This window comes from Ceratotherium simum, chromosome 26, assembly GCF_057802395.1.
Source record: "Ceratotherium simum simum isolate JZ-2026a chromosome 26, ASM5780239v1, whole genome shotgun sequence".
Lineage (NCBI taxonomy): Eukaryota > Metazoa > Chordata > Mammalia > Perissodactyla > Rhinocerotidae > Ceratotherium > Ceratotherium simum.
In genome coordinates this window covers 24,488,804-24,500,102 of record NC_141925.1, presented here as the reverse complement: position 1 = coordinate 24,500,102, position 11,299 = coordinate 24,488,804, and the positions used below count along the sequence as shown (strand labels likewise).

The following is an 11,299-nucleotide window of genomic DNA, read 5'->3' as shown; positions in this document are numbered from 1 at the left end:
AAAGAAAGTGATAACTGTGGTGACCTCTGAAGAGGGTGCTGTGAGGTAGGGTAGAGCAGGAATGGGAAAGACTTATTTCTCAACGTACATCCTTTTGTACCTTTTGAATTTTGTACCATGTACACGTTACCTACTCAAAAGAATATATTAAAATAATATCTTTTTTTTTTTAAGATTTTATTTATTTATTTTTTCCCCCCAAAGCCCCAGTAGATAGTTGTGTGTCATAGCTGCACATCCTTCTAGTTGCTGTGTGTGGGACGCGGCCTCAGCATGGCCAGAGGAGCAGCGCGTCGGTGCAAGCCCGGGATCCGAACCCGGGTCGCCAGCAGTGGAGCGTGCTCACTTAACCACCAAGCCACGGGGCCGGCCCAAATAATATCTTTTTTAAGTAAAGGCAACCACTAGGTTTCCTTCAGGGCTCTCCAGGGTAAGAAAGGAGGCAGGACTAAGGGAGATGCCATCCAGGACCAGAGCTGGTGCGTTTGGCGAGAGGCAGACCTGGGCCTGCAGTGAGGGGAGGGGGCGAGCTGGCCCAGGAGCCACAGAGACCTGCCTCCTCCACTGCTGTCTTCTCACGGGGCCAGGCCCAGCAGCGCGCCACCAGAAAGCCTTGCTAGAAGGGGAGGATGAGGCAGGAGCTGGAGCCAGTTGCAGGAGAAAATACAGACAGCGCTGAGCCCTGGTGTGTCCAGAGGTGGAAAGGCTTTTCATCCATCCATCAAGTCAGTAAATATTTATTGAACCCCTACTACATACTGTGGCGATACAACTATGACCAAGATCAGCAATCTCTGGTTTCACAGCCTTGTAGGCGAGACAGACAAATACACAGGCCACTCCAATGCGGTGAGATTGGTGCCATGACGGTGGATGGTCAGAAGGCCATGGGAGCTCAGGTTCACGTCCCAGGGGAAGTGTGGTCTCAGCTAAGACCTGGAGGAGGAGGAGGAGTTAGCCAGTCAACTGTGGGGGCAACAGTGTCCTAGACAGAGGTGTGTGCAAAGGCTGGGGTGTGCTGAAGAAGGGAGAGCATGGGAAGAGCCAAGGTGGACAGGGCTGGGGAAAGGTCTTGCAGGTCAGGGTGAGAAGTTCAGAATTCACACAGGAGCCATGGAAAGCCGTTGGAGGGTTTTAAGTAGTGGATCCGCATGTTCTAGTTGGTTCTTGCTGGAGGAAGAACGAACAGAGAGAGATCAACCAGTCTACAGGCTATTGCAATAAGCCAGGTGAAATACAGGGCTGGCTTGAATGAATGGGCAGCACTGGAGGGGGAGGGAAGTGGATGGAGCTGAGATTTATGTGGAAATTGAGCCAACAGGCCTTGATTGTGGGTTTGTCAGGAGAGAGACAGGTAGGGTTCTAGAGATGATTCCTAGGTTTTTGTGTTGAGCAGAGCATCTGGAGGATCCATGAGACCATTTGCTGTGATGGAAAGAAGGAGCAAGTTTGGGATGGGAGAATCAAGAGCTCCATTGTGATCTATTGAGTTCGAGATGTTTTTGGAGATACAGAGACATGAAGCAGGAAGTTGGGTAGAGGAGTCTGGAGCTCAGAGAAGAGGGCTGGGCTGGAAATATACATTTGTGAGTCATCAGCATATAGTTGGTATTTAAAGCCATGAGACCAGATGAAATCACCTAAGGAGACAGTATAGATAGAAAAGAGAAGGTCGAAGGCTGAGCTGGTTAGAGGAGGAGCCCCCGAAATTGGTGAGCATGGCTCCCGTGCCTGGAGGCAGGGATGTGTGCCCTCTGCTGAGAGACAGACAGAATGAACAGAGAAGTAGCCACTAGATTTGGCGAGTTAAGAGGTCATTGGTGGACTTGGCGAAAGTGGCCTCAGTGGAGTGGAGGGGGGGGTGGAGACAGCAAGTGTAGACAGCCCCTTAGGGGTTGTCTGTCTGTACTCCACTGCTATGCATCCATGAATTCTCTCCCCTGTGATCATGCCCTGGCGATTTCTATCTAAGCCATATATGGAGCCCAGCACATAGCAGGAGCTCAAAACATTTATTTAATGATTGGATGAGTAAATAAATGGACAATTCACTTCTTATGTCAAAAGGGCATTCTCTGGTGCAGAGCGCAGCTATATTCTTTTGAAGCAACTGAGGAGACTGCAACATCTACTCCAAAGGCCAGAGGCTCTGGCCCGCTTCTCCCAGCTAAACCGAGGAGCAGCTGCATACAGACCTGAGGGGGAGCCCTGGCCCAGAGCCAGAACCAGGTGGAGTCCCTGCTGCCTCGCACAAGCCTGTGACTTTGGGTAAGTCACTTCTTCTTTCTTAGAAAGGGTCAGTGTACAGGATACAGGCCCACATGAGCCAGCCCCACGAGGCCCCACAGATGTTACTCTGCCTCCTCTGTCCCCTCCTTTTTCCTCTCTGGGCTTTTTTCTTGTTTATGGCTTAGAAGCTGACAGTGGCAGGTACCCCCCAGGGTTGCTGTGTGGAGAATGGGCTGGCAGCTCCTGAGAGCAGGAAAGATGAAGGGTGGGGATCCAGTGGAGGAGGGAGCCTCCAGCCATAGGACAGAGGACCTCACACATGGCACAGACACATGCCTGGCGTGGGGGATGTCATGGAACTGGGTCTGTCAGAGGCTGCTGAACAGGCATCTGTGTAGTAAAACGTAGGAGACCCTGAAGTGTCCTTGGGCTTGAAGTGGGGTGGGACACATCTGTGACAGACAGGCCTACCTGCCAATCAGAGGGGAGCTAACTCTTAGAAGCTGAGAGGGAGCCGCAGGAGTGAAAGTGGCTGCTGGGAAGTGACAAATAAGAGAAAATCGGGGACTAGAAAGAAGAAATGGCATGGCCCTTGGGGCAGCCCATCCAGAGAGGGGAGCCTGCTAAGGCTCTGTGCATGACCCAGAGACCTGCCTCGAGATGGGCCAGGGGACTTCTCTGCCATTCCCCCAGCAACACCCCACGCCTGCAACACCTGATGCAACCGGGGGGAAGAGGCCCGTGGAGGGCCTGGAGTCTGGGAGCGTGCTTTCCTGGGGTGGGAAGAGGGAAACAGGCAGGCAGGCATGGACGCTGCTGCCACCTAGTGGGGAAAGCCTGTTATTTCTCTTGGTTCCTAACCCTAGGGTCGTCCTCAGCTGAGCACTGAGATGGGGTTTTGGGGGATGGGGAAGAACCCTGTGCCCCTGAATTTGGGGACACAAGGCCAGGGTGAGCCTCAGGGAGGAAAACACACACCCCTGAGAAGTGTGCATTGCCCACATTACTTTGTCCCTCTGTGCCTTAGTTCTCTCTTCTATATAATGAGGGCAGTAGTACCTACCTCAGGGTTGTTGTGTAGGTTAGATGAGTCAACCCATGTAAAGTACTTGGCGTAGTAACAAGTGCTCAGTAAATTCTACCTGTGGTTGATCTGGAGGTTACCTGGAGGTGTTTAGCCTGCCCAACCCCAAACTGTGCCTGCTCTGCTATACAAATGCAGCTTTCCTTAGTCCAGCTTTCAGCAAAATTGTCCCACCAAGTCCCTCCTATTTCTAAGTTCTGGGGCTGCCACTGTTACCGTTTCATCATCAGTATCATCCCAAAGGATGAAGGCTCCATGGGTCCCAAACTCTCCTCTTCCACAACTCGGGGGCTTAGGGGAAGGGTCCAAGCTCCTAGCACCCTCTCTCTCCCCTCACCTCAGAGCTCATGATCAGAACAGCTCCAGGCTGTGACATCACAGAGCCCCCACCCCTGTCACAGGAGCAGAGGGGTCATGAGGCCATGGCAGTGGGTGTGGATGTGGCTGGTTGGGCTGGGAGCCACAGAAACAGGTGGGAAGCTTCCTCAGGAGGAAGGCTTGTGGGGAAAGGGTCAAGCTCCCTGAGGGGCTGGGAGGCCAAGCCTGGGCTTTTCTCTTTGCTCTCCACGCCTCTCTCCCATCCTTCCTGTCCAGAATGGGCCTTCCTGTGGAGAGCTCAGCTGATCCTTGAGAAGTTCCTGGAACAAAATCAAGCCCCTCCATAGCTACACTAAGGCTGTGTGGGTCTGCCTCAGCCTCTTGAGATGGGGGCAGGGGTCTGCTCGGCTCTTGTCAAAGACTTTGCTCTGGGTCCTCAGCACCCAGCCTGGAGAGTGCCGAGACCTTGGCCCCGGGAGCAGAGTCTCCGCTCTTCTTGGACAGACCTGACTTCTTTGATTACCCAGACTCGGACCAAGCCAGGCTCCTGGCACTGGCCCAGTTTATTGGAGAGAGACCTGTCATCTTTGATAATCCAGGTATGAACCAGCTTGAGAAGGGGTCTTCCTCCTTGCCAGGGCCTGGAGAAGAGCTGCCCTTGACCCTTCTGTTGGCAATGAGTCCAGGGTCCCTGTCTCCCCCTCCTTGTCTGGCAGGTTCCAAGTCTGGCTTCTTCCATCACATCCTGGTGGGCGCTCTGGTAGTGGCCTTCTTCTTCCTCCTTTTCCAGTTCTGCACACACATGTAAGGCCTGGCCCCCGCCCCTGGCCCCACCCATCTCAGCCTTCCTTGGGAGAGGCTGAAGGACCCAAAGGTGGCAGCATGTGACCTCCCACCTCTGATCTCCATACCCCACAGGAGCTGCCAGAAAGGGGCCTAAAGAGCTGGACAAGGGCCCTGCACTCTGCCCTGGGTGTCCAAACCTGCCCTCTTCTCCTGGTGATGAATAAAAGTCCTTGCTTTTTTCTTCCCTGACTCAGTGACCAGTCAGGGGGTCCTGCCCTATGGTCATCCGTGCTTTCTATTCCCAGCTGCCCCCTCCCCCCACTCCCTTCCCAGCCCCAAAGAACTGGGTGGAGAGGGCCTTGGTGCGGTCACGCAGATCGTCTTTATTAGCAGTCTGTAAAGCACCTCCCAGGGTCCCCCCAACCCCAGACTGGAGGAAGCCTTGAGAGATCTGTAGCACCAGGGACATGCCAGGGCCCGAGGGCAAGATGTGCAGCCTGATGGGGAAGGGATCAGCGCCCCTCACCTGCCCCCGGGGTTGCTCAGCACTGGGAAGGCTAGGGGGGAGCAGCCACCTCCCTCCCCCAGCCCCAACAAACTAGTTTGGATTTGGGTGAATAAATAAAATAAATAAGATTCCTCAGGCTGGCCTTCCTTGGAGAGGAGCTGTGGGGGCAACCAGCCCCTAGCGAGGCCCACGGGATTAGTTAGGGTGTCCCCTCCCTCCCAGATGACAGGGAGCTGAGAGGAGTTTGCAGCAGGGGGGCTGGGATGGCCTTGGCACCAGGGCCTCCCCCACATTCTTTGAGTCCCCATCAGTCTCCTCACAGCCCTCAAGCCCTAAGCGGATGGGAAGTGGTGCCCCTTCCTCTGTCCTTCGCCTCTCCAGGGCCCCAGGGTTGGTCTAGAAGAAGGGGGTATGGAGGAAGGGGTTTGCTACCCTCAGCTCAGGCACCTGTGGGGAGAAGAGGTCCCCTCTCCCTGCCTTCCATTTCACTCAGCCCCTGAGGGGAGATGTCCCCATCCTTTGAAGTCCATCCGTCAGTCCTGGGGCTGTCAGAGCAAGAGGCCCCTGGCTCCCCCCACCCACCCAGCAGCCCCAGGGCCCTGTCCCCACGGGGGTGGGGGTGGGTGGGGAGGGTTCCCTGGCCCCACTCTCAGTCCTGGGTCCGGCAGGGAGAGGGCGGCGGGGAGCCCCGGGGCCGGAAGAGGCGGCAGGCTCCGCGGCAGATGAGGAAGAACCAGTAGAGCTGGGGGGCGAGCAGCAGCGCGGCGCCCAGGTTGACGTGGGCCGGGATGGCGAGGGGCACTGCGAGCAGGGGCAGGCCCGCGTGCCGCCCGTAGGCCCAGTACAGGTAGGGGAAGAGCAGCACCCGGCAGCAGAGGAAGCTGAGCAGCATCAGAGCCCCGTTCACCTTGTGCAGCAGTGTGTGCTGCTGCTTGTACTGCGGGCGGGGGCGGGGCAGAGAGCGGGGGGCGGGGTGAGGGGCGCAGGGGCGTGTCCTCGCCCACGCCCCCGGCTCAGCCACCGGGCCCGCCTCCCCGCCCTGCCCACCTCTCTGCCTTCCCCCATCGCGACAGGGGCCAGGTTAAAGGCCCCAGGACCGGCCTCCTCCCACCCTGCCGCCTCTCCTCTACCCCGCCCAAAGCCCCTTCCAGACACGACACTTTGCCTGTCCGTTAAAGAATCCCTGAAGGTCCCTAAAAGTGCCTGCCCCACCCGTGTCCTCCCGTCAGGCGTCAGGCTCATATAGCCTCAGGTACCCTCTCACCTGGATGAGGATCTTGCCAAGGCAGACAAAGGGGGTGCTGACCTCTGCCATCAGCAAGCAGCCTAGAAAGAAATCTCCCTTGCCCTGACGCCACACCTGAGAAGAGAGAAAGAGAACAGCCTGGCCTCACCCTGGATTCCTGGGCAGCAACTGCCCTCCCTCTCTCCTCTCTGTCACTTTTGGAGATGCTTAACTCTGAAAGTCTGAACCCGCATACAGTAGCAAAGCTGGGAGCATTACCGCACCATATCCCTCCCACAAGCCTGCAGGTAAGACCGTATACCTTATATTACAAATGAGGAAACCGAGCCTCAGAGACGTCCGACAGCAGCTCCAAAGCACCACAGCTGGGCATGGTCCAGCCAGGCCAGGCTGACCCAGACCCTCTTGCTGTCTGGGGCTGGCCTGGTGCTCAGTAAATCCTCCCTGGGGACCCTGCATCCTGGGCCCGCCCTGCTGCTAAGACCTGGACCCAGGGCTCCCCAGGCTCCTGCAATGCTAGCAGGAGCAGGACATGGGGGCCCCGGCTCTCAGCACCCCAACTCACCACCGACAGCGGGAAGCACACGAGCACCATGACGGCGTGGTGGAGCACCATGAGGAACTCCTTGTGCAGGTAGCCGCGCGCCACAGCCCAGGTGCTGCCCGGGGCTCTGGCCCCCCCTTCATCCCCTCCGTGCCCCTTGACCTGGTGCTTGTGCCAGTGACAGAGGAACATGGCATAGATGTCGTAGATGAAGTAGGGCACTGCAAATTGCGTGTAGGCAGAGGAAAGCCAGTGTCTGTTGGGCAGAGAGAGAGAGAGGGGTCAAGGAGGAAGGGAGATGGACAGAGCAGCTGCCAGGTGCCGAGGTTGGTGTGAATGCGTCACGTGAGTCAGATCTCAAGTGATATTCACAACAACCCTGAGACGGAAGTGGACTCTCGAGTTACATGATGGCACCCAAGGGTAGAGGGCAAGAAACTTGCCCAAGGTCACATGGTCCCCCAGCTGGTAAGCAATAGTGCTGGGATTCAAACCCAGACTGTCTGCCCTCAGAACCACCCCATTTTTCATACTCATTCATTCAGATTCTCTCTCTGTCTGCAATATGGTGGGAGAAAAAAGAAGAGAGACCAAACCAGCCACAGCCCAGAGGGCAGAGGTGCAGAGAGAAAAGCACAGGTGAGATATAAGAGACAGCCAAGGTTAGGACAGATAGCAGTGGAAGAGGTGAGAGTGACAGCGAGGGATCATATCAGCTAACACTAAGCGACTACTCATTACGGGCAGGCACTATTCTCATATTCTAAATATTTTTTGCATAAACTTATTTACTCCCCACAAAAACCCCATAAAAAGTAGGTATGGTTGTCACGCCCATTTTACAGATGAGGAAACTGAGAGGCTAGGTAACCTGACCAAGGAATAAACATGAGAAGTTTGGCTCCCTAGCTACCACTCTTAGTCCCGCTGTCCCCTAGAACATTCAAGACAGGTGTCACAGACAGGCCCCGTCGGGGAGTTGGCAGTGCTGTCAGTGGTGCTTGTTCTGCCTGAATGTGGCCCAACCTCTTGTTTTTTCAGGTACAGCCAAGCATTAGGGAGAAAACGCTGAGCAAAAGGAGCCAAGGGCAGAGAAAGTTCTGTGCACTTGGAGAGTAAATGAAAATGAAAAATGCACGAATATGCAACATTGCATTTTTCTTCTTAAGTCAGCACATTGAGCACTTTCTCTTAAGTCCTGTAGTCCGGCGACAGGTCTGAGATGAGGGCGGGAGGTCAAAGAGGCAGGCCCAGGGGAGCTCACCCAGCTAGGTGGAGGGACAGAAGCAAAGTCAACCAGAAGCAACACACAAAAAGAGCTGAGAGAAAATATGAGGAGCTGCTGAAGGAAGAAGGGAGTGAGACCTGGTGGGAGGCCCACTAAGACCCAGGGCTGAGATGGAAGCAAAATGTGAGTTTGGGGGAGGCTGGCCTGGAGGGGGCCGGGCAGCCCACTCCAGCAGGGATGATTTCGGGAAAAGAGAAGCTGAGACCCATTTGGAGTGTGTGACCAGGACGGAGAGAGAGGAGAGGGAGCAGCCCCCCAGGTTAGAGGGCAGGAAAGCGGAAGGGGGTCCAACTGGCCCCAGAGAAGTTAGAGCAGGGAGTGGCCTGGAGAGCTGGCTGCAACAGACACACTGGGATCACTGGCTTGTGGGGGAACCAGGACCACCAGGCCCTGGGCTGCAACGTGAAAGGTTAAACCTATCTCACCCTCTCAGCAATTAGGTGCTCAGAAGCAGGAACAGCTGCTGCCCCTGGATTAACCCTGATCCTCCCCACCCACCTGAGGATTAAAGGAAGGAAGAACAAGAACAGACCTGGGGGAACAGAAATGTAAGAGCCGGAAGGTGACCTGTGTAAGAAGGCGAGAGGAGGAAACGTGTGGGGATCCAGGCTCATCCTAGACCCCGGGGTGGGAAGCGGGGAGAGGGCAGGAGGAAGCCAAGTCACTGGGCAGGGTCTGAAAAAAGAGCTAAGCGTCTACTATGTATGAGCCAGAACTGCCCTAGGCCGTTGACACACACAACTCAATTCCTCCTCACAGCGGCCCTTCCACGCAGGGATGGACCTCACTCCACAGATGAGGGAACTCATCTGCAGGGAAAGAGGGGGCACCTCCAGGTAAGGGTCATCCAGACAGTGTGCCTGGGGCTCAGCAGCTGCCAGAGAAGGGGAGCAGGGCCAGAAGTTAAGCACGGGGCGTCATCAGCACCCTCACAGGCAACACTGCAGCAGCCCATGGGTCACCTAGAGCTGGCCTGTCAGCACCACGGACAGGGCCCCTCTCCTTCCTCCTCCTGCCCCACCTCTCAGGCCTGGGCCTTTTTGGCAAGCAGCACACACTGCAGCGCTGCCAGTGCCAAATTTTGGCCTCTTCACCCCCCACCCCCCACTGCCTAACCATTAGTGGCCTTGTTTGTGTCATCTGTCTCCTCTCGTCTCCCTCTCGTGCACAGAGCTGGGGCTGGACACCTGGATTCTGGGAGGAGGTGAGGGGTGAGCCCATCATGAGGAGGGTGGCACCCCAGTTGGGCGCTGGTTGGAAATAGGGCCTGAGGGGTGTAAAGATGGGAGGAGGTAGAGGAGGAAACGAAAGTCAGAACCTACTATGATACCAGAGGCCGGGAAGTCTAGGAGCTGCTTTGAGAATCCTTTCTGATCCCCACTCCTTCTCCTCCTGGTTCTGACCTTTAAGGACAGGACGTGGATAAATTTTTCTCCAGGTGTTGAGTTGCAGCCATGGCAGTTAACTTGCTCAGGCCCAAGTTAAGGGCTTGGGGACCACTGAGGGAGTCCCCTTGCAGGTCTGGGATACTCAGGGGGGGTCACACACACACACAGGTGCTGGAATGTGGGCAGAAGTGGTCTCACGGCACTTACTGGTCATCAATGATGTGCTTGCAGGAGGTGGAGACGATGTAGCCGGCTGTGGAGGCCATGACGGCTTGGACAGAGGACACCAGCCTAGGGAGGAAGGGGGAGCAATGGTAGAGGAGATGCGCCCTTGGTGTCCCCTCTTTACTGTCCAGTTCCTGTGCTTCAGACCCAGTCACTTCTCGGGCTGGTCCCCACCCATCTCTCCCCAAGGCTGCCTTGCCCAGGGCTCACCCCCCTCCTCAGGCCCCTGGGCTTGCCCAGCTGCAGCACCCTACTCCCCGCTGCCATCTCCCTTCCCTCAGTTATGGACACTGAGTCGCCTTCCTCTCAGGAGGACACCAGGGAGGTCATCTTGAGGTGAGACAAGGCTGAGAATGTGTGGCTGATAACCAGGCCCCTTCCTGGGGAGGGGCCGGGGGGGGACACACAGGATGGCAAGGGAAGCCCTGGGCCTATTCTCGCACCACTCAGATGCCCAGTCATCAACCGGCCCCTCCGTGACCCCACATTCCCTCTGACCACTTTCCCGCTCTCCCCTTGACTGCCACCATGCTCCCCTCCCCAACTCTGGCCCGTATTCCAGTGTTGTACAGAGTCCTACCGTTCACTCCTCTGTCCCTTGTCCCCCAAAACACATGCCCTGAACAATACACAGCTCTCTGCCTCATGCCTGTTCCCTAATATCTTATAAGAATGTTTGAGTCACATGCGGGCCCTGTTTTGGAGGGTGGGAGGGTGAATGAGGAAAGGAAAGAAAAGCAGGCTGAATACTAGTAACCAGATGGCTGGGTTTGGATGAGGTCTCCTGGGACAGGGAGTAAGGCAATAAGGAGGGAAGGAAGCTGGGAGGTAAAGCCCACTGGCCACTCCAGGAGCCCCCAGTCCCCACTGGGCCATGGGTCCAGAGAAGGGCTGGGGTCCCTTCCATCCCTATAAAGCCTGGGAAGGGGAGAGGGGCACAGGGGGAGGGCTGCAGTTTACCTGGCGGAGACAATGACCGCGTCGGCCTCCTCCCAGCGCAGCTGGGGCAGCCGCTGGAGTGTGTTCTTGGAGAGGAGGAAGAGTCCGGGGAAGACCACCCCCCCAGCCACCATTGGGGTCAGCATGGTGGCTCAGGCCTCGGGCAGGGAGACGAGCAGCCGTGAGGGGACAGGGAGGCCAAGCTGAAGGGAGTAGAGGTGGAGAAGGGACGCCAAGCCAGGGAAGGAGAGAGAAAAAGAGAAAGGGGTACAAAGGGGACAGGGCAGGACGGGAGGGGGCAGGGGAGTCAGACCAGAGGAAGGGAGAAAGGGAGTTAGATGAGACTGGGGAACGGGGAAGACCGGGGAGAGGGAGGATCCAAGAAACGGAGCAGGAGAAAGCCAGCCAGAGGGACGGGGAGAGGCAGGAGGGCGGACTTGGTGAGAGGACAGAGAGGGAGAGGGTACAGGAGGAGGAGGATGCAGATGGGGAGGGGAGGGAGAGCCGAGGCAGGTGGGGAGGGGGCTTACGTGGAGAGGCTGGGTGGGCCCGAGAAGGCGGGGTGGGGAGTGGGGGGTGGGACTGTGGTGCCAGCCCTCGAAAGGGAGGAAGGGAGGGAGGGAGGGAAGGGAGACAGAGGAGCGGCCGGGCAAGTGGTCAGTGGTCAGCACTGCTCTCCCGCCTCTCGAGGCCGCCACGGTCTCCGCTCCTGGGCGCAGAGGCTGCACGGGGCATTATAGACAG

At 56.9% G+C, this 11,299-nt stretch overlaps 2 protein-coding genes across 2 annotated transcripts; one reads left to right on the top strand and one right to left on the bottom strand.

Annotated features, from left to right (window-relative positions):
• The first annotated feature begins 774 nt into the window (after positions 1-774).
• FIMP1 (fertilization-influencing membrane protein 1) lies at positions 775-5,524 on the top strand. Its single transcript, XM_087449231.1, has 5 exons — positions 775-849; positions 2,184-2,268; positions 4,072-4,230; positions 4,348-4,435; positions 4,550-5,524. The coding sequence occupies exons 1-5, from the start codon at positions 775-777 to the stop codon at positions 4,569-4,571; spliced, it is 429 nt and encodes a 142-aa protein (XP_087305357.1). The 3' UTR covers positions 4,572-5,524.
• On the bottom strand, positions 5,442-10,942 carry TLCD3B (TLC domain containing 3B). Its single transcript, XM_004439399.3, has 5 exons — positions 10,577-10,942; positions 9,599-9,682; positions 6,737-6,971; positions 6,190-6,285; positions 5,442-5,862 (listed from the first exon to the last, which is right to left on the bottom strand). Exons 1-5 carry the CDS (start codon positions 10,699-10,701, stop codon positions 5,575-5,577), a joined length of 828 nt encoding a protein of 275 aa, XP_004439456.1. The 5' UTR covers positions 10,702-10,942; the 3' UTR covers positions 5,442-5,574.
• Between the last annotated feature and the right edge of the window lie 357 nt (positions 10,943-11,299).

Bases quoted from the DNA above. Each gene is read 5' to 3' on its own strand.
- TLCD3B (XM_004439399.3), bottom strand. From the start codon at position 10,701: ATGCTGACCCCAATGGTGGCTGGGGGGGTGGTCTTCCCCGGACTCTTC. The intron at 9,683-10,576 runs GTAAACTGCAGC...CTTCCTCCCTAG, and splicing joins GCGGTCATTGTCTCCGCCAG to GCTGGTGTCCTCTGTCCAAG. The intron at 6,286-6,736 runs GTGAGTTGGGGT...CTCTCTTCTCAG, and splicing joins TGTGCTTCCCGCTGTCGGTG to GTGTGGCGTCAGGGCAAGGG.
- FIMP1 (XM_087449231.1), top strand. From the start codon at position 775: ATGACCAAGATCAGCAATCTCTGGTTTCACAGCCTTGTAGGCGAGACA. The intron at 850-2,183 runs GTGAGATTGGTG...ACCGAGGAGCAG, and splicing joins ACACAGGCCACTCCAATGCG to CTGCATACAGACCTGAGGGG. The intron at 2,269-4,071 runs GTAAGTCACTTC...CTGGGTCCTCAG, and splicing joins GCACAAGCCTGTGACTTTGG to CACCCAGCCTGGAGAGTGCC.